At 42.1% G+C, this 24102-nt stretch overlaps 1 protein-coding gene across 2 annotated transcripts; it reads right to left on the bottom strand.

The window, feature by feature from the left end:
- setd3 (SET domain containing 3, actin histidine methyltransferase) lies at positions 1 to 23888 on the bottom strand. 2 transcript variants are annotated; one of them, XM_012852802.3, is made up of 13 exons: positions 23782 to 23888; positions 20666 to 20784; positions 20495 to 20587; positions 20264 to 20412; positions 20073 to 20145; positions 18009 to 18265; positions 9240 to 9298; positions 9007 to 9121; positions 7540 to 7614; positions 5772 to 5938; positions 3846 to 3931; positions 2844 to 3004; positions 1 to 1416 (listed from the first exon to the last, which is right to left on the bottom strand). In XM_012852802.3, exons 2-13 carry the CDS (start codon positions 20766 to 20768, stop codon positions 988 to 990), a joined length of 1767 nt encoding a protein of 588 aa, XP_012708256.2. In that variant the 5' UTR covers positions 20769 to 20784; positions 23782 to 23888; the 3' UTR covers positions 1 to 987. The 2 variants fall into 2 exon arrangements, with proteins under 2 accessions (XP_012708256.2, XP_012708249.2); XM_012852795.3 differs by having other exon boundaries at positions 20666 to 20801; positions 23782 to 23872.
- Positions 23889 to 24102: the final 214 nt, after the last annotated feature.

Raw genomic sequence — 24102 nt, 5'->3', positions numbered from 1 at the left:
TAAAGACCAACTCTTTTAATACAGCCTGATATTATTTAAGAAAAATGCACTTTTTACTATGAGCGTACTGTATCTTTGGCATTTATGCTCTTTAATATCGTAACATGTCAAACAGACCCAGCTGTGTATGAATCAAACACACTTTTAAGGACACGGTAAACCATCCCAGTCTCTTCACCCTTTTCCTTCTGGTTCTCACGGCCTGTCAGGTTATCACACAGACGCTCGTCAGGCTCACTGCGACAACCAACATAAAGCAGGAAAGAAACAGAACGGTGTCTCCTGCTGTGTGTGTGTGTGTTTTTTTAAACCAACATGCTGAAGCTATCCGAGAAAACGCAAACTTCCAACAGGGGAAAAAAACAACAACAAAAAAAGCAACACACTCCTGTTCCTCACTGACTCCTCAGTGCCGTTTATGGCTTCATGAAGAAAACAAAACGCGACGATCGCTCCTGCTGGATCACCGCTGCAGCTTTACACTCAGTACATTCATACGTATGTTTTAAAACGACTTCATTGTAAAGTAAATCTTCCATTTCAGTCTGAACAACCAGCTGACAAATGAGTCGGTTAAACCAAAAAGCGGGGAAGGGCAGTGATGGCGGTCGCTCACGAACAACCAGACAGTGATTGTCAACTGAAAAACACACACATGGAGGCGAACCTGCTGTGATAAAGCAGCTAATCCACTAAACAGGAGAGGTTCTTGCTTTGTAAAAAAAATAACATCAAGCTGCTTAAAGCCACCTTGTGGTTTGCACCTCTCTCAGTCTTCCCATGCTGCAGGCCTTTCGCTGTTTTAATGTCCCAAACTGAACCCAAAGCAGATTTTTTTTATCCGAACCTCTCCTGGAACAAGGCTGAGTGTGTTCTGCGGGAAGCTTGGATGAACATATGGTTCATATTTTACAGCTTCTACGGGTTTTCACTCGTCGAGAGACAAAATAAATAAATAGCGTGAGCCGCGGCAGTGACGGGGCCGAGTTATTTACTGTTCTCTTCGGGGTCGTCTTCAGTTCGATTGGCGCTCTGCTCAGACGCTTCCGTCTGACCCGTCCGGTCTGAAGCAACATCTCTGCCCACCTCCTGACTCTCCTCCGCTCCCAAGCCCACCTTCTCCCCGTTCAGCAGCGGCTCCTCCACCCGGAGCCCGTCTCTTTCCTCCACCTCCTCCAGCTTGTGCAGGATGATGGGAAGCTTTGCATCCGTGTCGCTGTTTTCCAGCAGAGCGATGTCGCTCTCCTCGAAGTGCGGCAGCGGCGCGCCTTCCTCCAGCTTCGTCTGGAAGTAGAGCCGTTTGTCTCGGCCGCTGGCGGACACCTTCTCCAGGATCTGCTTCTCGGCCAGGCGGAGCAGGACGGCCAGTCGGGAGTGGAGGGAGAGATCCGGCTTCTCCAGAACAGCCAGGTCATCCTGGAAGAGAGAGAAAACGAGGAAAACTGCTTTGACTGAAGCAGAAACATCAGATTCACATAATCAGTATCTTCTCCAGACAGTGTTTATGAAGTTCATGGGTAAATCAGCAGATAAATCTGGCTGGACAAACTCCCCAATTACCAACACTTGTAGTTATATTTTCTGGTTTGTTTCCATTTGACATAAATCAAGTTCTAACTTCTTTAAAACTGGTTTAGAGCCGGCAGGCCGTACATCTCACTCTAGACTTTTAGCTAAACACAGCAGCTGGTACTAAAATGTTCTGAGTCAGTTTTAAACATGGATGTCAGGCCGGCGTCGGAGCATAAGCTTAATCTACAGAGTTAAACAATGTTTCTGTTTCAATTCAAGATTAAGACATTCAAAAACAGAACAGAAATGCAATGTTTTGGCCCAGGTGCAAAACACTATATGTGGTGGAAAACTAAAACCGCACAACCCTCTGAACACAGCGTCTCCATGTGACACATGGTGGTGACAGCATCATGGTGGGGGGAGGTTTTCTCTCCACGAGGACAGGAATACTGCTCAGAGTTGATGAAGTTAAACAGTAGTATCTGTAATTGCAGTAAAATGTGGTCCCACAAAGTAATGACTGAATGCTAATGGCTGAATGCAAATAGCTGCCATGCATCCTCTTTCTACAATTCAACACTTTGTGTCGGACCATCATGTGGTGATAAAAAGTGGGAAAGTTGAAGGATGTGAGTACTTCTGTGAGGGCCTGTATTATGGCTGGACGATATAGAAAAAAAGCAAATTGATAAAATGGAAATATTGATCGATATTGATAATTATCAACAAATTCAAAACAGATTTTAAGTGCTGCCCTGGGCATTTTATGGTTCCTGGGTCTGCGTTTGTGATTGGTTGGGATGATATAATGACTAAAATTAACTTACATGAAAAGGATGCAAAAAGAAGGAAATTCGTTATGTAATAAAGTTATATTGAACTTTTTATCAACCCTTTTTTTTTCTATCATCGATATACGTCTATCGATCGATACATATTGATATTGAATTATCGTCCAGCCCTAGCTTGTATCTATAAATCAGGAAAAAAAGGTAAACGTAAAAGAAGAAACAGATCATAGTGTGGAGCCATGAGGCTTAGAACAACACAGCAACATGAATCAGTATGAAGCTGGAAACAGCAGCAGCTCAGTCCTTAAGTGACGCAGCATGAATGTGTTTCTGTCAGCATCATCAGAGCCAGACCCGCATTCAGTTTAACTAATCAGTACCTATCACTACTTACACATATTAAATCCTAATATTGATTCATATATTTAGCAAGCTAATGTATTTGAATCAACATTTATCATTTTAAAAAGGTCTGCAGCCAAATCTCCAAATTGAGACCTCAGCCTTCAATTTTCAGATCAGCTCATGCCGACTGACCTCTGACGTGGTCTTGTAGGTTTTTAGCAGCAGAGCCGCTCGGTTCTCCAGAAAAGTCCACAGTTTGATCTCGTTCTCCCAGCTGACGGGGAACTCGCTGTTCCCCAGGGTGAAGATCTTGTTGATGGCTCCATCCCCGAGCAGATAGTCCTTCAGTTCCTCTGGGAGCAGGAGAAAAGATACAATCTAAGTAGGATTTCACTCCACATAAGATTCACAACAAACCCAGAACAAAAAAACCCAACCCTGTGTTTTCAGAGGAGAATCGGCCGATCAAGAATCACCCAGGCTAACTCTAAGGCAGCGACACCACACCTAGCAAAGCTGCTGGTGAGTAATCTCAGGGAACAGTCCCAAGTTTAAACCTCTGTGTCTCTGGGCTCATTCTCCTGGAACCGAGTGCTGAATAACTGCTGTTCTCCTCTCTTCATCTTCTACCAGCAGTGTCCCAGTTGTGTGGAGACACTTCCCCGTCATGTCACATCTGTTACGACACGTTGGCACACTTACACGCATGCAGAGGATCCGGCTCTCTCAAACACAGCTCCAAAGGCATCTGATTTTTCTTTTCCTTTTATTAACATGCAGCAGAAATGTGAATAATAAATCACGCAGGGTCCTGGGTAAGGAGTCCTGCGATGGAGGAGGCTGCTGCGGCCTTGTGCGACTGGGGATTTATGACATCGCTGCCTTTCTTGCATACATGCCGATGAATATTTCAAACCCCACAGTGGTTTGCTCCTTCCACACATCTGGTGGCCTGCCTTGATCAATTAACCGGCTCGGGAACGGACGGGCACTGCTCGTCCCCTGCGACTGTTCTTCCCCCCTCGTCCCCGTCTCTCGTGGAGGAAACGGTCGCTTGGAGACGCTCTGAGCGAAGCGGCGGAGTATGAGGTACGTTCCCGTTTGGTTGTGAGCAGATTTGCGGCTCTCGGTGAGGTGGGCGATGCCCTGCAGCTGTTATCTCACAACGCGTTTGTGTGCGTCTGCGGTTCTTACCTTCTGTCATGCAGAAGACTCTCAGGAAGGCCAGGAGCTGAGCTGATATCGGGGGCTCGTTGCAGTGCAGAGCAAACACACAGGAGCTGAAAATAAATCAACTTCAGTCACAAACATGAACTGCACCAGGGCCCTAGAGGAGAGAAGCTTCACTTTGCATCGGTGATTATGAACACAATGCCTAATACTGAGTCCAGGCCCGTCCTCTTAGGACTGCTCTGGAGTTTAGAAGGTGTGTCAGCAGTAGTCCTGAAAGCTGTAAACTGAATAAAACTTATTTTTCCAGATCATTCTCACACCCAACGCTTGAAGCATTTAGACGGGCTAAGGATGAATTAATTAAGTGTAAAGCACGCGCCAAGCTGGGGAAGAATGTTGCATGATTGTTAGTGTCGTATAGAGGGGACAGAGAACCTAGTGCACTATGGGCAGATTGCTTAGAGAACAAAAACTTTTTTTAAATGTAGGACGGTATTGATTTTATCTTTTAATTTTTTATCCTGGAAATAACCTTTTTCAAAAGAAAAAAAAAATTTTTTTTTTGCCAATGCACTCTCCAGGGCTTCCATGAAACTTTGCACTAAATCAGTCCTGGAAGGTGAAATTGTTTTGGTAATAGGATGCAATGTTGAATGAGGACTGGGCGATAAATCAATTAATTTGAATTTACAATTGCGGCATCTTATTTCACAAGCATATTTCACAGCTTATATTTAGCTGCACTTTGCATTCAGGTCAACTCCCACACAAAATATTCGACTTAAAAGCAAGTTTTTATTTTATTTTTTTTAATTTATTTTTGAGAAACGAAAATGAGGGGTAAATATCGCCATATCGTCCAGCCCTATGTTTTGGAAAATATATTGTCAAAATACAAAAACCTTTTTACCCTAAGACAAGGCACTGAAGTGAAGCATGTTCTTGGACGTGCAATAGAACTAGTAGTAAACATTTTGTTATATTTTCATTATTTACTATGGCGAGACCAGCCATCTTGTTTTATGTTTTAAAGCTCATAATAAGTTACAATTTGAACTCAGGTCACCACCAGATGAGATCATTGAAATAAAAGTACATTTTTTAAAATAATTTCAGTAATTTGTTTTTAATGAAACTAAAAGGAAAGAAAATTGATTAAACCGATTGAGTAAAATAAAAAATCTGACATTTTATTTTTAAGCCACATCGCCCAGTGCTACTAAGCAGTGTGCAAAATAATTAATTTTTTTATAAACAGCACAGTTTAAAAGTTTCGAAACTATATGGGTAAATCTTTCACGGAGATGAAACCAAAATCTTTTTTTAATAATACACAGAACAAACAGATCCTGGCCAGTTCCCACTGTTCTACTAAACTATCCCTGAGTTCTGTCCTGCAGCTCCACAAATCCCTTTTTTTATTTAATTTAATTTTTTTTTTTTTTATCTTTGAGGAGTTTTTCCACTCCATTTCCTAAACGACAGACCTGTTTGTAAGAGGAGTCTGATTATAAAAGCTACTCAACCCTGAATTTAAAAATGATCTGCGAGCTGATCTACCAGTTTAATAAAGTGCTGGTGCAACAAGGGGAATTGTTTCGCTTAATTTCTACTGTTCAGATTCGGAGCGTCATCAATAAGAGATTAAAGGCTTCTGATTAAAAATGTAGAATAGAGAATGCTGCATAAAATTAGGGGCTAATGATAAAATGATTAAGATTCCTGGTGATGAAAGCATCGGGGCGGATGACTAATTTTGCACTCGTTGGGGTGGGAGGAGAGAAATAAAGTAGATCTGTTGCAACATTTAAGTTATATGCTTCAGTTATGGCATAGTGGGGTCTAATTGGATGAAACGTCAAGCGTTGGAAAAGAAGCTAGTGGGGAGCCTGAAGCCCTCCGTGACCCATATTGCAGGTTTTCCAGGTCGAACAGGGGAGCACTTACGCCGGGATGCCGGCTCGTGCCAGGACTTCGGCCTTCATGGCATAGAGACGTTCACTCTTACTGACGCCCAACTTGATCTTCACTCTGTCGTGGGCATTGTCTTGGAAGAAGAAGCCGTTGTGAATGACAAACTCCGCATTGGATCTCGTTCCATAGAAGATGTAAATCTACAGGAAAAGAAGAGGGGGGGGAAAAAAAAATCATCCATCAGACACTTTCATCCCAACTTTAAAGATGGTTGAAATTCATTTTTAAATACGGACACATACAGTGGTGTGAAAAAGCGTTTACCACCTTACAGATTATTTTTATTTGCTCGTTTGTCACACTTAAGTGTTGCGGAACATCAAACTAATTTAAATATTAGTCAAAGTCAGCAGAAGTAAACACAAAAGGCATTTTCTAAATGAATGTTTTTATTATTAAAAGGGGAAAAAAATCCAAACCTACATGGCCCTGTGGGGAAAAGTGATTAGAGAGATCCAAAGAAACTCAGGAACAAAAAAAGAAAGTAACAGAGCTATCAGTCTGGAAATGGTTACAAAGCCATTCTAAAGCTTTGGGACTCCAGCGAACCACAATGTCCACAAATGGTGAAACACAGAACATTGGTGAACCTTCCCAGGAGTGCCCGGCCGACCAGAATTACCCCAAGAGCGCAGCAACGATTCGTCCAAGAGGTCGCGAAAGACCCCATAACAACGTCCAAAGAACCTCAGGGCCCACTTGCCTGAGCTAAGGCCAGAGTTTATGCCTCCACCATAAGAGAATAACTGGCAAGAATGGTCTGCATGGTAGCCGTTCAAGACAGAAACCACTGCTGAGCAAAAAGAACATCAAGGCTCGTCTCAGGTTTTCCAGGAGACATCTTGATGATCCCCAAGACTTTTCAGGTAAACATTCTCTGGACTGACGAGACAAAAGCTGAACTTTTCAGAAGGTGCGTGTAGGACTGGGCGATATGGCCTAAAATCTATATTGCGATTTATTAAGCAACAATAACTGAATGATAACAGTGATAATAATTACGTTAATTATCATTAAGGTATGTACACTTATCGACTGCCAGGTGCAGCCTGTGCCCAAAGCACTGCACTCGCATCCATCTATTGATCTCGGCAGCTTTAACTACATTTGCGCCAGTAGTAACACCGACAAGGGCCTCTCCTTTACAGAGAGCTTAAACCTGGTCTGACCATCTCCCCGGTATCGGCTGGACAAGATGCCTTCCTAAGCACTATGGTGCACAGTCTCCATTTGTCATTGATATAATGCACAGTCAGACTAATGAACGGTTCATTGTGCGACTGAACCAGAGATCAGATGTGGATGCAACGTATTTAACAGCAGCTCCTCAAGCAGCTCTACCGCTGCTTCAACATTTGAAATTTCCTCCATTTTCTTAACCTCCTACTGTCTGTCTTTTTTGATTTGGACATTTAAATCTTACCAGATGCTAAGAACTATTTGCCCACTTTTTAGCTTCTCAGGAGGTGTTGGCGGTTCATTCAACTCGCACGTTATGTCACACCGCTGCATGACTCCAGCCAAAGATCTGAACATGGTGTTTTCTATACGTTTAAAAGAGCAAGCGTGTGTTTTTATAATCTTTCTGGGAATATATCTGGTTTTTGTATAGGTTTAAATCTATTTTCTTTATAAACAGCATGTATAGCTTGGTTTTGTCATTTTGGTTCCTCTTTCCAGATACATTTCTCAAAAGGTAAGCACAGGCACAGAAACCCAAGGGAGGCAATCGTCTCCTCACCTGTTCGTTCTCCTTGTAGTCTTTCAGAGCCACGCATTCACAACGATCATCCTCAAGGTTGTAGCCTGTAGTGATCTGGAAGAGGACAACAACTTTCACTCATTCGGTTTGTTTATAGTGAATACCACTGCTGCACGAATTAGTCAAGCTACTGATGTACTGGAATGGTCATGGTAGTACTTCTGAATTAATAATTCCTAGCATTTTATCCTTAAACTAAGATGTGCGGTCAGTATTAGCAGTATTTAAAAATCAATGAGGCCAGGAAGAATCTTATAAAACTAATTAAGTCATATCTAAGCCAAGGCCTTCTGCCAGTGCAGTTGTACCTTCAGGAATCAAACCCAAATTAATTTAGTTTCCATGTTGCTTTAAAACTGTACACGAGCAAAGATGTCCAACATTTGGATCCAACCCTCATTTCTAAACGTAACAACTTGAATAAATTCGCTTTGTGAACTGGCAAAATCCATCCATCTTTAGAAAGTCATTAAAATATGCCCATATACTGTTCCTATGGAATAGATGCCTTATAAATAAATAATTGATTTATTGGACTCATAATTAGTCCCTCCAGGATGTTGTGATTCTTTTTGTGATCGTTGTTATCTAAAATTACTGATTTTGTGGCACCTTTTTCAAAAACGCTTTATTTTTTCCATAACATGGTCTTACAAGAAAATTTAAATTGCTGTACATTTTTTAATTATAGCACCCTAAAAAGTTATTTTGCCTGATAAATTTTGCATATAAAAAAGAATAACTTTTATTTAGAGAAGAAGGTGGTGAGTGAGGGGCGTGGTCGAGTTGTGGGGAGGATGGAGGACAATAGGCGAGTGTCGGGAAGCATTCCCCCACCACTCTGTCACCTGTTTGTTGCTACTGGAACGGTATGAAGGAAATTTATTTTGCAGCTGTTCTTTTTTTACTGTTCTTTTTTTTTTCTAAATCGCAACAGTTAATTTAAAACCTGAACATTTCAATGAATGAAATTCTCCCGCCTGCCCCGAAAACATGTCGAGAGTGGAAATGTACGAAGATGTTGGTCTGATTTGCGGAAAAGTGGCGGAAATGGTAAAAGTTGCAAGTTGCAAAAAATGCGAATAATTAGTGAATTTGCGTTAATAGTTACAATCGCTACATGGCAGCTTCCTGGAGGGACTGCAAAATGTTGCATTACAAAAGACATGAATGACAAGAAAGGCATAAAAACGTTTATGCAACAGGGCTACACCGTTTTTGTCATAGGATGCATTATTTTGTCCTTCATTTATTCTCACAGATTTATAGGTGGGGAGTGTGAATCAGCAGCCTGTGGTCGCTCGATACGACAGACATGCCAACAGACCATTTTGCTCTCTGACGACAAAAGACGACCTCTGGCGGCATGGGGCTTCTGTTAAAACAATTTGGAACATTTTGGGGGTTTTTTTTGGCATTAAAATGATCCAAGAGAGTTTTTATTACCAGTCCGTTGGTATGGTTACACATGTCCCACAGGGGGATAAGCGCCAGGGTGACCCGGCTTCCGTCCTCAGTGGGGATCTGGTTCTGGCGTGTCATGACGGACGACACCGCCCACCTGTGGTACACAACAGAGACGTGGAAGAATTAAATGTTGCTTATTTACCGTAAGGAGCAATCAGCGAGGAACCCAAAAAGTGGTGTTGCTCCAGTTTCTATTAACGACACACACTGACCTGTAGTCATCAAATGTGAAGCCGTCCTTCAGGGGCAGCTTGCTAGCGGCGGGATGAGTCTAGGGATGCAGAGAGGAGAAGGAAAAAAAAAAAAACACAAATCAGTCCGAGGAATTTCATTATGCAGGTATGCTGGAGGGGGGCTGCCTGACAGGGAAGCCTAACAAGAAGGACTGGGAGTAGGGGGCCACCACTGGTGTGTGTGCGAGTGTGTGTGTGTGGTCTGTTGGTGCAGCGTGACACTCGACCCCCCACATACATCACTGTCAGCTTAATTTGTTGTGGCCAGCAGCCGTCATAAATCTGCCTCATCAATTTGGGCATGAATATGTGTGTGCGCGCGTTTCTGAAAGAGTGTGTGTGTGTGTGTCCACCAATGTCACTGGATTCTCCGCTTAAAGCCACAGTCGCCACCGACCGACATTCACGTTTAAACTGTCCCAGTTTGATGTAAAAAAAATGAAAATAGAGAGATCCTGCGCCTAAAGGTCCTGTTTTTAAAAAAATAAAAATTAGGATTAGAACTAAAAACACCCAGTAAGGGGTTTACTCTAATACTTCAAAAATACCAACCCATGAAAGGTTTATCTTCCCTCCATTCTCCCTGCAAACACGTCTTCAGGTGTTGAACAGTATGGGATAATTTTTCATCACATTTTGGAGTGATAATGTTCCAACAATCTCTTCCCCAAACTACTTAGACGGTAAGCAGGCCAGTCTAGTGGCAGCACCCCCTTCCTCCTTCTGCCCTTCCTTTGGGATGAAAACAGAAATTGGTTTGCCAGGAAGGGCTGATGTCCCTGGAAAAATATGTGGCGTTGAAGGCAGCATATGCTGCCCTAAAATCTCTGCTGGACTTTCAGCACTTTTGTATTGTAGCGCCTAATGTTGTGTTCAGACCAAATGTGTTTTGAGCGTTGGGGGCATCTGGTATACTCAAATCGTGTTAGGTCTGAACGCAGCGTAACAGCGGTTTCTCAAAAACTCATTCATGTGGTACTGTCGGCTATTGATGGTGATTTTAATGCAGTCGACTCAAAGTCTGTATCGACTTTAGACCAACAAAACATCCTCTAAATTGCTCCAAAGCAATGATTTAATGCAACCAAGAGTATTAGAATAATACTTAAAGCAATAAATAAACGGAAAAATAAGTCTATGGCTTTGGATCAAATGAGAATAAGTGATAAAATTGATTAGTCAAACACAATAAAATACTGTAATAAAACATGCAATAAGTAGAAATAAACCAAATTCAAGATGTGAAGTTGAGCACTAACTGAAAATGCAATATAGTGCCGTAAAGGTTTCTGTAGTTAAGACAAGACTGAGCCATTCAGAACTCTAAACACCAACAATACAATTCTAACATCTATCCATCTATCCATCAACTGACAGGAAGCCAGTGGATGAAGGCAAACCCTGGAGACATGTTCCAGCTTCCTATCAAAAGTCCAAGAGCAGGATTCTGCACTAGACGCAGACAAAGACATGACTGATCAATGCCCTGATGAAAAAAAAGGTTTCTCAAAGACCTCATCATGGAAAAACATCTTCACCTCGACTATAAAGACGCTTCTGCACAAAAAAACAAAACAAAATTGGTCCATTAAAATTAAAAGCTTTCGAAAATCATATTAAGGTTCTTCTGTAAGATGCTAAAGCTCCAAGATCCGTCTCAGAGATCACCATCATCTGATCTCCCAAACCGGGTGACAATTTGGTTTCCATTAAGATACAGAAAATTTGAGTTAATGCACAATTTGATGTCATTAAGACGATGAAATAAGTTTGAATATGAGCCACAAAGCAGAAGAAGAGTATGTCATCCCTCCAAAAGATGAACCCTAAAGATAACAAATAAAGAAAACAAGTAAGCGTGATGCACATGTCTTCAGATCTTTAGGGATCTTTGAACATTTAGGAGAAACTACTGAACTGATTAAAGACAAACTGGAGAGCCTCTCACCATTGTTTGCCCCTCCAAGATCTTTAATGAAAACTGCCGCTGGCTAAATCAGCATCTCTTCTAGACATTACCTGTTTGAATTAGTTGAGTTCCCCATTAACTTCCTTGGTGCACTCCCCCCCCCCCAGCAGTACTAAGACGCACACACACTGTGGATTATATTTCTACACTGTACCCGACATGGAGATGGAGCATCACACACACTCTTCAGTCCCCCCCCCCTCCCTCTTTTGTCCCCAGCTCCTCCTTTCTCACCCCCTCCTCTTCCTCCTCAGATGACCGGGCTGGAAAATTAGCTTGTCACTTTGGCTTTGAATTGAACTGACCTGAATGTACCTCGTTCTTTGGCTTCCCCACCCCCCCGTCTCCTGGTTCTGTCTCTGTATCTGCCCACCATTTTGGATCTGGGAATAACTGGCTGAACAGACTGATGCATGTTAATGTGCACAGACAGACCAACCACCGGCGAGATCCCACAGGGGGAGGAGGTTTTACACAGCTAAACACCTCTAGATCTTGGTATCGAAGTATAGTGTGTGAAATAGACTATAGGTGCCAGTAAAGGTTGGCTGTGTTGGTGTTAACCTTCTGGGAGCAGCAGTAGCGCTTTCAGGGTGGAGCCTGCATCTCTGAGAACTTGAATCATGAAAACGGAATGAGAATTTCGAAATTTAACGGCAAGCTTCAGTTTAGCAGGATCGAGTGGAAAAGGGGCCACGTTGCTGATTCCGGTCGTTTGTGATAGTGTGTGAATAGTCAACAGTTTTCCAACTTTGTGAATTCAAAGTTTAAAAACCAGAGACTGCTTCTCTGGATGCATTCCCACAGAGGAGTGTTGCGTCGTGCAGTTCGAAGGGGGCTGGTCGTCAAGCTTCATAACAGCTAGCGTTAGCTTATGCTGATTGGGAGGTTTATAGCTGCGCTGATGCACGATCAAGAACTTTACTGACGTTGCTAAGTTGCTCTCAAACACCCGCGTCATACTGACCGTTACGCTCATTTGTAACGAACTTTGACAAGCTAACGGTCCATTATGCTGAAATGCGCTGGCAGGAACCCTGCTATTTAGGTGAGGGACTGTGGTGAGTGTAGGGCTCTGGCGTAAAATGTCAATTTGCGTTGTTTGTGCAACACGTTTCATTCAGTCATGAGCCAGTGAGTTTTAAAATTTGAGAGAACAATAAAATAGAATTTCATTGTTTATTTAATGAACTGCTGATTATTTTATTTAGCATTTTATTGTTGCTGTTTCTTGAAACTTTCATGACAGCATTGGAGGTTGTATAAAAAACCCATACAGGCTAAAAATAAAAAAGTCAGGTAAAAACTGGCAAAGCAGAGGTGGAGGGACACATTAAGGAGACCTAAAAGAAGCAGAGCTGACTGGAGATAATTGCTCCAACATGAATGCTAGACATATACCACCTTCAGATTGAGACTTGGCCATGTCTACCACCCCCTCATGTCATCCCAGCCCCCAAGAAGCGCACAATCACGGGGTTAAAGGAGTCCAGGCCATTTGCTCTGATGTCTTTGGTTATGAAATTCTTGGATCAACTGACGTTGAGATATCTGAAGTGGATCACAAGCCCCTTACTGGACGGTACCCAGTCGGTACCCTTATTTTGCTTACAGGCAAACAGGTCGGCAGCTTCCTAATTGACCGGCAACAGAGAGTAAAACTGAGGACAAACACTAGCACCGATACTTCACCAGGGTGGGTTCTTTATCCACTCTTCTCTGTGCACAAATGAGCGGACCAAAACAGAGCCGTCTGTGAAATGCCTGATGTTGACAGATGACACCAGCGTCATTGGTCTGATCCAGGACAATGACGAGTCTACATACAGACAGGAGGTGGCTCGGCTGGTCTATTGGCGTGATCAGAACCACCTGGAGCTAAACCCGCTAAAGACAGTAGAGATGACGATGGACTTCTGGAGAATATGACCATTCTCAACAACAATGTCAGCTGTGGATCACTTCTGGTTCTAAGGAACCACCGTCTCCTGGACCTGAGATAGTCCGCATACAGAGACTGTTCGGAAGAAGGCCCAGCAGAGAACGTACTTCCGGCGGCATCTCAAGTAGTATAGCCTTCCACAGGAGCTGCTCATCTTCTACACAGCCGTCATTCAGTCTGTCCTGTGTTCATCCATCACTGTGTGGTTTGGCTCATCCACAAAATTGGACAGGTCCAAACTACAGATTCAGAAATTAAGCTCAAAAATAATATAGAGCTGGGGATGTATGATATTAGAAAAACATACAGTGTGCAATAATATTGGTGAAAACTATTTGTTTTACTGGGTTGCAGTAAAACAAACAGTTAAATCATTGTCTTTCTGCTTTCGTATTACAGCAAACAGAGCACATATAATAAGTAGGTCTTTAAAACCACTGGGAATTTTTCTTTTAAATCCACTGTTTCCATCTCAACAACAACTTACTATTTAAAAAAATTGCTTCTAGTTGATGTCTGATGTTTTGGCATTACAACAACTTTACAGTAGTTTTGTTGTAGTTTTTAACTGAACGCATCGCCACTTTACCTTCTAAAACAAAAGTGCTATCGAATATACATGAGTTGAGAATCTGAATGAAGTGTTCCTAAATGATTAGCTAACATGTATCGCAGTTCAGGCAGGTCTTTGCATTATACATATTGCGTATACTGACACTGCAATAATGATTGATTTGCGATATATTGAGCAGATATCAAGATTTTAAGATATTAAAACATCTTAAAATGGCCTGAATTACATACAGTAATTATATAACATCACAAGTCTTTTCAGGCAGAAGGCAAAAATATATTTGGTTGTAGTTTCAAATGCATAAAACAATGCATAAAACAACAACAAAAAAAAAACGATACAGCCCAAACTTTTCCTATACGGATACCGACAGGATATAGAAACTCTTAAAAATAAATAAATTAGTTTTTCCTCTTCTTTAAACACCCAACAAGCTGTAGTTTCGGATAAAAAAAACAACATATTTTTCACTGTATTAACTGACAACTATGAATTTACTGGATCACACTTCAAGTGGCTTTCCTTAAATATAGTCTAAGAATGACCAAAATACAAATAAGAATAAAGTTCTTATAATTTAGACACTTCTTTTAATTTGTTTATCAGTTAAAATCCAAAAACAAATCTATCAAAATAATATAACAAGTCTTTTGTAAAATCTATTATAAATTTTTAATGCCTGAGGTGTTTATGATGCTGCTGTTTTTGTTTTCTGCGTCTCACTTGTGATGAATTATTAAAGCCGTGCATGAGAAACAAACCCTCTTTAAACCTCAACAAAAATGGTGCAAAGATTATCAAAATAAGAACGTGTCAGTGAGGAACTAAAGTGTGTGTTCTGTGATTAATTATTCATGAAGAGACTCTGTCAGCAACAGTGTTAATATGAGATCATAAAGGGCTCGCCGTATCTCACCTGAACTCTTCAACGTGATAATTAGGAGAACCAACTTTAGTTTTTTTTTTTTTTTTTTTTCTTTGTCATGTGTGGTGTTGATCTTCAGCTCTTTTCACTCAAACTAAACTATTTGTGTCACTTCTGGAGAAACTTTAAAAGAAAAGGTTCCCTGTTGATCCAATTCATGCTCTAAAAGTGAGATAATGGGCCACAAAAGGGGGATTTACAAACTACATTCTGTCCTTTCCCTTTTCAGATCTTTTGCAAAAACACTTAAAATTCAGCCTAGGTGCCTCCCATTCTTCTCTCTGAAGTAGATCTTCCTAAATGTTGATTGGAGTGGTTTGGCTGGACACTTTATCCAAGGTGTCTTTAAAGTTTAACTTACCCCAAAATCTACTTTTTCTTTCCAGATAAAATGTATAAACTGGACATAAGAGTGCTACGTTAATGTTATTGTGCAATTTCATAGCCGTATGTTTCAGACTATAAAGCAGTGTTGTAGTACTCGAGTCCGAGACTCGAACTCGAGTCCGAGTCAATACATACATTTAGAGACTCGTGACTTGACTTGGACTTGAGCACTGATGACTCGAACTTGGACTCGGACTCCTACACTCAGATCATTCTGACTCGGAAATTGAGAAAAAGACTCGACTTTTTTTTTATATCATTAGGCTATAATTTTAATATGTCATTAGAATATTATTTGGTGTATGATTTTAATATCTAAATGTCGTACCGCGCACGTGACGTAACCATCTCATGAGCAACGCCCCTTGCCGCTAAGGTTGGGCAAACAGTGTGAGAGCGCACGTAGCAGCCAGCCATTACACATGCAACAGATACAACGATATGACCGACTTTTCCGCTGTTAAACTATCACAAGAGGATGTCCAGGCGCCTAGTTTACTGGTAGAACTGTGGAACAACATACCAACGTTCAGCTCAAACGATGGCTTGAGTGTCTTAGGGCTTAGAAAGCCTGGAAAACGGGCTGAGTTGATAGAACGGTAAGTCGATGTTTTTCTCCTGCTCGGCGTTCATGGCGTCAGCGGCCGTTTTTTTCTGTTTGTAGTCACCGTCCAGGAATCGGTGTAAATTGTCCGGCCCGCTGAACAATTTAGTCCGGTCCAGTGGCCAAATGCATTATCATTATCATTATCCAACGGCTGTATCTCCTCGCTGCATCGACCGGTCTGCACCAGATTTTTTGTGAGTCATGGGCCGGAGCCGCGGCGGTGCGCGAACTCCGCCGGCCGGCCGGAGCGGTGGCCAATAGGCCGGAGCGCGCTTGGCTGCGAGAGCCGATCAACGCTGCTTGCGACTTTAACATCCTTCATATGCGGCCTATCAGCGTACCTCGAGTCGCTGTTGCACGTTCCATAACAACAATGTTTAAAACCCATGATTAGGAGACGTCTTAGACTTGGAAAAAGCAGTAGTTTTACCGAGTAAAACCAAGGGTAACTACAGCAAAAGAGTGGAGGAAAATGCATATTTGCCCTGTACGTGATATGACGTCACGTTCTAAAATTAGCTCGCTCGCGGAAAGCCATTATTAGTGCAATGGAATGTTACTGCTTCATGTCATACATCCCACGTCACGGCATGTTCCTACAACGAACTTGGATCAATAGTGACTCGACTCGACTCGGATGAGCAGTGGACTTGACTCGGACTCGACTCAGATTTTTTTTTAATGACTTGGACTTGACTCGGACTTGAACACTGGAGACTCGAACCTGGACTCGGACTCGAGGCATAGTGACTTGACTACAACACTGCTATAAAGCGCACCGGATTATAAGGTGCATTAAAGGTTTATTGTTCCTAGCGTTTACTCCATGTGCGTGCTGCCTTATATGAATGCTCTTCTAGTTTAGACATTACAGTCAGGCGGTCTTGTAGACAGCTCAGGGGTCCTGTTACAGGGCTGATCAGGTAGTAACAGTGTACCGTAATGCTCCGAATATCCATTGAACTGAGCGGCTTCATTGGTTAACAAAGTTTTAAAGTTTTAGATGCAGCTCACTGGTGGATCGGGCTCTTTTTAGAACAGGCTCCACATGTTGTCTTTGGGGCTACCTGGTGCTAACAGGCACCATGTTGGTGACCCCTGGTCTAAGCTAACCGGAAAAAGTGTTTATCAACAGGATTACCAACTACAGCTTTAATGCTGCCCTTTTAGGGTTGAACGGTGGCTGCTGTAGAGTAATTTTCCTATTGGTTCAAATGGTACATGCTTTCGCCACCATATAAAAGCATCTCAGTCAGACATGCCCCAGCCCTGCAGCGATTCAGAGAGTGAGGTTACAAAAATAGCAGCTTTATCTTCTAAAACCACACAAAATAAATAAAAAATTAAATAAAATATAAACTCCCACTGAGGAACAGGACCACAAAGCAAATACACTGCCGAAAATCTTATATTAGGTCTCTGACAGGGACAATATAAGAAAAAAACAAAAAAATCAATTACTACCATTTAATTATTTTCAGCAGACAGGTCAAAGATCCAACAAAAGAGTCTCTGACTTTTTCTAAGACAAGGCGACCAACATCAAAGAGAAGAGCCGTGTAGAGTTCTGATCAAAGCCAATTTAGATTAATAAAAAAAAAAACAGCATAATCTGTTATTAGGGCCTGGTAACTGATATTTCATCAGAAATTCACTGCTTATGTGTCTTAAGGCTCCATGAAGGAAGAAATTAACTTGGTTTCAGGATGAGAGGACAATTATGAGAGGTTTAGACACAAATTAAAGATATCCTAATATGATTTATCTCCAGCTCTGATGACAGACCAACCAAATGTAGTTGTCCTGATATGCTCTGTACCGGTCAATTGTCTCCCCCTGCTGGGTGTTAAGCAGTATTACAGGGGGAAAAAATATTCCCACCTTCAGGACAACAGAAACGGACTCTCAAGATTAAAATAAGACATTTTCTTGGGATATGTTTTCTCATTAGCCCATCAGCTTTCTTCATTTACAAGTATACAAACTTTTGACCAGGTTTATTTAAAAACTATACAATGTATTTATTTCATGCTGAGTTTCATATTTTTTTTAGTGATTTAGCATCATTTCAAGAGTCTTGCTTGCAGCTGTTAGAACGCAGCAAATTTGGCTCTCAATTTGTTTTGGTTGATCACTTCTATCCAAATGTTTTCTGACAGTCTAACTAACAAATGACATTCATCCAGGCGGACAGAGTCGGCTATGAATTGATTGTTTCCTGATAATCCACTAGAAGTTTGTATGCAGCCATATCTAAAAAAAAAAAAACACAGAAGAATCCTCACAACGCTAAACAAGCCAAAGAAATATCCAGCTGTCTCTACGTGAATGTATGGTGGGGTACCTGCAACAGTTTGTAGAAGTAAGCGTACTGCCGCGCGGTGTTCTTGTACTGGCTCAGGACGTCCTGCACCGCCTGCGTCCCCAGCAGCAGCTGCACGTCGTCCTGCTGGTAGTACAGCGGCGTGTCGTACGCCTGGGGCAGACTGCGGATGTACGGCAGCCAGAACGAGGATGGGCTGGCCCGCTCGCACAGCAGGTGCAGAGCCAGCGTCACGTTGCCCATGGCCTGCATGATCCGGTCCTGACCGTACAGAGGACCTGAGGCACACGGGGGGGAGTCAGAGGGGCGGTAAGGTCAACAACAAGATCCACAGACTAAACACTAAAGGAGACAGGATCAGGTGGTTTATAATCTATACATAAGCTATCAGTCCTATCAGCTTCATTATAAATTAACATTCACAGAGTTTATACACTCTTAAAAAAAAAAAAATGAGCAGATTCACTCAGATCCCAGCAGTACGCTGCTCATTAAATTAACTTCTTAGTCATTTTATATAGAAACTACTACAATTGAACTTTTCAGGATTCAGCTGAGTTGGTTGATCTGGTCATGATGCCTCAGACAGTTTGTTTTAATACTCATAATAGTAGGAGAGGAGTTCTAAACACACCCAAACCTTATTGGAGGGGGTTATAGTGACTAGAAAAAGTGTTAACAACCCAATTTTAAAGGTGACTTTATGTGCTAGCCCGACACAAATAGGCATAAAATTGGGATGTGGACAGAAAAGTTTAAAGGGTTTTCTAAAATGTTGGTTGCATTTCTAGTCAGTAAGTTTTACCCTGACACCCCTAAATTAAATTAAATGCAAACAATTGCCTTCAGAGGTCGCCTAATCAGTAAATAGACTCCCCCTGTATGTGCTTTAATCTCTGGATAACACCGGCTGCTTTGTTAAGGCTGCAGGAGTTTATCAGAGAACAGTAGTTGACCAGCAGTATCAAGAGGACTGAGTAACACACCGGTCAGGTCAGGGATAAAATTGTGGTGAAGTTTAAACCAGGATTAAGTTACAGTACATTGTCTAACCTCTGATCTATCCACCAAGAGAAAACAGAAAGATAATGGCATATTTGCAAACCTAACTGAAGAAGACATTACCGTCCACCTGAACCGCCAAGCTTGGCAACAAAACACTTAATCAGAAAAGAAGCCTAGTAGCTCATAGACACTCTGGAGAAAGTGCAAAGATCCACAGTTCAAGAGGGAGAACCTGTTGGCAGGACTAGCATTAGTCGTGCTCTTCACAAATACCGCCTTTATGGAAGACGCAAAACAAAGGCGTTGTTGAAAGAAAGCCATTAGAAGTCCTGTATCCGGTTTTTCATATGTAAGGAGATCTTCTCAGAGAAGACAAAAAAAAATAATTACTTTCTGGTCAACGTGCAAATTCGATTCCCTGAGAGGAGGGAAACGGACAAAGCATATTACCCTGAACAGCCCCATAAACCACAGTGGCAGCATCACACTAACGAAGATGCTTTCCTTCAGCATGGATATGAAATCTGTTTAGAGCTAATGGAATATGGATGGAGCTTAATGCCTTGTACTAAAAAAGGAGCAAGGCAAAAAAATACCAATTAGAGGATGTAAAAGACTTGTGAAGTGGAAGGTGAGTTTCCAGCAGGAAAATGACCCTAAATACACAACCAGAACTGACACTGTTAGACTGGACCGGTCAAAGTCCAGACCTAAATCCAACTGAGAATTGGTGAATAAGACTAATTGCTAGTAAAAGAAGCTCTCCGTCTAATTTGACTAAGCCTAAGCTAATTTCCAAATGAGAATATGCAGAAAAAAACAACTTTCTGTTGTAAATGCAGCATTTAAGTACTGTAGGGCAGTCAATAATTTTGCCTTTATATATATATATATAAAAAAAAACAACTTTTAAAGCCAATAATAATTTTCCTGCCACTTCAAAATTTTGCACTTATTTACGGTGGTCTGTCATAAAGAATTCAAACGTGTGAAAATGTCGAGAACAGCTTCACAGAGTCTGATGAACAATTGTCCCATCCCCATCCTAACACGGCTGAGCTTGACTGGACTAACTCTCACCAAGCAGAGAGTTCTGGGCTGATTCCACAGTCATCAGCATCTTCCTCGGGATCCACAGGAACAGCTCCTCTGCCTGTAAACACGTACAAACACACCAAAATCGGTACAAGGGGTCAGGAATTCTGACATTGATGTTTTTTTTATTTAACTAATTCAATATTTATCTGATGAATTGTCCTATAAACACCCACCTTGATGTCCCTGCTGGCCCGCAGCCCGTAGCCCTCCGTGCCAAAGTCGGCCAATGTGAAGCCGTCGCATGATGCCCCGTTCTCCTGAGCCCAGGCCATCAGATCGGGGAAGTAGTCCTCTCTGTTGCCCTCGAACACGGTTGACAAACCTGAACCCATGAAATCAGAAACCTGGATGCATTTTATCAGGTGAAAAGGAATGTGTTCAGGAGAAACTGTGCCCAGTCTTACCCTTCTGTTTCTTTCTGATCTTCTCCACCAAACCTCTGATCTGGACGTACTCCTCCCACTCTTTACCAGCAGAGGGCGCTGCACTGCTGCATTCTGGCAAAACAGGTTTCTGACAGTTACGCTTTAGAAGCTTAAAGAGCAAAGGAGTGAAAGTTCGAAGGGTGCACGTACTCTGCAGCAGTTCAGAGATGAGGTTCATCATCTCCTTGGGGGAAACCACAGTGCTGGCCCCGGAGCCTGACTTCTGAGTCTTCACCCGACTCTTCTTTCCCATGGTTCTGGAGGGACGACTTAACAGGACACAGCACTGTCACACACAGGACATCACCTTTACAGATCGTTCAAATTCATAAACAAGTTTAGGAAAAAAAATAAACTTTTGACAGGATAAGACAGCGAGGACAATTAAAGCACTACAGAATTACTGAAGCAAAGCGCAAGATAAAACCTAATCTGTTTGTTATCATAAAAAGGTTAGGACATTTATGACACCAGTGTTGTGCAACATGGCAGAAGAGGAAAAGCATCTGCCGCTGCGACTGCAAGGGTCTTTTGTCTCGAGGCGTAATGTCTTCTGACTTAAGAAAGTTGTTATTCTCTCGCAAACGCGTCAATGGCGCTGGAGACTCAAGAAAGTAGCCAGGTGAATGAGAGCATGCAGAGAGGCACGCCTAGAGAATACGACCCAAATCACTCCCTGATGAGCTGACAAACGGAGCCTAAAGAGTCTAGTAGCATCCCAGGTGCCTTCAAGCCCAGAGATCAGGACACACCTCTAGACAAGGTTAACCTAAAGGAGCTTTGCACAAATTTAAAGGTTAACTTACATTTGTTTCTTTCCCAGTTGCCTGACATGTAAAATGAGTTTTCCTCTATTTACTGCATACAGTGGGAACATGCACTGTGGTCAGTCAGATCATTATGACAGAACTTTGCTGAAACTGGAGCAAGGCAAGAAAACTGCATCCAACTTGTGGCCAGTAACAAGTCCTTGAAGCTAGGCTCTGTGTTGGCACGGGTTTCATCGGTACCCTTAGCATAGCTCAGTTGTATTCTGTGATTGCAGCATTAAAAGGTAGAGTTGGCAAGCCCCTTTTTGAATAACTGCGCATGTGCAAGACCGTCCTACGAGCTCTTCTGCTCCCCAGGGTGAATGCATTAAAAAAAAAACTCTCAAATCCACTCTGGTCTTATTTCTTTGTACTGAGGCCTTCTTCTCCTCATAGACATGAACACGGTTCGCTTCTTGCTACTCTCAGCCACGTTCAAAGTATACGGTGAGCGCAGCGGAGTGACAATGAACGGCTAACACCGAAGCTAACCGCTAAGCTAACCGGATAAATCAACACTAGAAGTGATCGTGCGTAGCCAGCAAGTGGAAACTAACAAGAAACGTGCACGCATACTGGCGCGTCAGAATAATCGGCAAGTAGGACGACCAACAGATAAGGCCATACCCCCAAAACTTAAGGGACAGAGGTGGGCTTGGGCAGGACCAAAACTCTGACCAATCGCTGCAATTCGGTCCAAACTACAGGACTGGGCAGAGTTTTGGTCCAACTCATAATACTGTGATTTGGAGACCTTTTTCAAATAACCATAAAGGCATAATAACACAAGTATTTCCTCTCGAAACACCGCCTCAGATAGATCAAGTGGTTGGCCGCCATCATTTGGCTTAAACGCCAAAAACTCTCACTATGCAGTGGTCGTGTTCAGCTTTGGCACAATTTTTTTTCTTTTCTTCAATTTTCTTTTCAAACTAGCGTTTCTCCGGCTCTCATGCTAAACTTAGAGCACGTGCCTCCAAGACACAACATTTAGCTCCTCTTAAACTAAGGAAACAAGATGGAAGGTGTGAGTAGACAACGGTGCGCCGTACTGAAAGCTTTTGTTATCCAGTCTCAGAGAGCAAAGAGGGAAACACAAGGGGGAAATAAAGCAAACATGAATACGCAAATTATCAAATCATTTTAACTAATCATGTGATAAAGATCTATCTTGCAAAAAATTGATTTATGGTTTATCATGACAGGCCTAATCATTTCCCCCAGTATAACAAAAAAGGTGTTTCTGAACAGGAATACCAACTACAGCTTTAATGCAGAAAAGTCCAGAGATTTTAGTGCTGCCTTTAAGCCCACATCTTTTTTTCTTTCTTTTTTTTTGTTTTACACACATTCAGAGATTGCTGATAAAGAGGAGGGCATTGCTGCCAGACAGACCCGACTGTGTTCCTGATAGATGACATAGTCCCCAATAGAGAGTTTAGCAACCAAAAATACAAAGACAACTCCAAACGTTTGGACATCTGAAAGCGTGGTGGAATGGAGAATGGGTCAAAAATAGCACCTGGACCTCTTCGTGGCTTCAGTTTAAGTGTTCAGAGCAAGAATGAAAATCTTTATTATAAAAACAGTTTGGAAAAATGAACATCAACACAAAGTATCTTGGCATTGCTGCTTTTTGTTGACTAGTTTTAAGATTTTCCTCACTACTCCCAACTTTTTTCTATAGGATGTAAACAAAACCTGGTTGCTCTGCATTTCCACTTTGTAAATGAATGAGAGAAACATTTGCTAGCTTTTAACTGTCCTAAACTTTTTCAAATTGTAGAAAAAACAACAACAACAACAACAAAATTACTGACTAGAGAACGAATGGAAATGGTTATGCAATCTTATGCAAGAGATTTGCTGTTTCAGAACTGTGCTCAAGCTCAAGCCACCCCCGAACTTTGCAAAAATACTTTAGCACAGCTCTGCATCCGGAAAATTAACGTAATTAAGATAAAGCCAATAAGATGTCTGGCCGCTTTAGTATATATTTTTTTATTTAAAATGTAATATGTTGGTCGTAAAACCCTGGTAAACGGGAGTATGGGTGAGTGTTTGAAGCTGCAGGAAGTTTCCAGCATGGAGGCAAGAAGCTAATGGCGCTGTTAGCCGAGTGTTTTCAGCCGTTTTCTGCCAACGAAGAACCCCCAAACTAATATCCAGCTGATTTCAGATTTCTGCAACTACCATCGGGAACATTAGCGCCATCAGAGGAGAGCTTTAGCCCGCAGCAGGTCAGGGGAAACGCCCGCAGCTCATTCATCCATTGACCGTTAGCCAGCTAGCTGTTAGCTCGCAACTGTCAGGAGCCGCTCAAGCGGGGCTTTATGTGCTTCTTTGTGGCTTAAGAAACTGCAAGATGCCTTCAAACTTTCACACGGAACAAAACCCCCAAAGCCCAAGAAAGAAATTGTGAAACAAATCGTTTTTGCTAACTCTGCTCGGACCTACCTGTGGAAATGACAGCAGCAGCTCCGTTTCTGATCCAGATCCAACCTTCACCAAGCCGCGATTCTGATTGGACCAGCGTTTCAGGCCCAAAGTAAACCGCGTTTCTGATTGGAGCAACTAAGAACGTCACCGTCAAACAGATCTGGGTTCTACATTCTGATTGGTTAGATAGGCAACCTCGCTGAAGTGCTTAAAAAGTTGCATTCGCTGAAAAACAAACTGTATCATTTCCCCTTTCCCCCAGCGAGCATCTCTGACAGAAAACAGATATTTCACCTTTCCTTGCGTGGAATAATCAGTGCATCTTATGACCAGCCTTTG

This window comes from Fundulus heteroclitus, unplaced genomic scaffold (genome assembly GCF_011125445.2).
Source record: "Fundulus heteroclitus isolate FHET01 unplaced genomic scaffold, MU-UCD_Fhet_4.1 scaffold_110, whole genome shotgun sequence".
Taxonomy (NCBI): domain Eukaryota; kingdom Metazoa; phylum Chordata; class Actinopteri; order Cyprinodontiformes; family Fundulidae; genus Fundulus; species Fundulus heteroclitus.
This window is presented reverse-complemented; position numbering and strand designations above follow the sequence as displayed.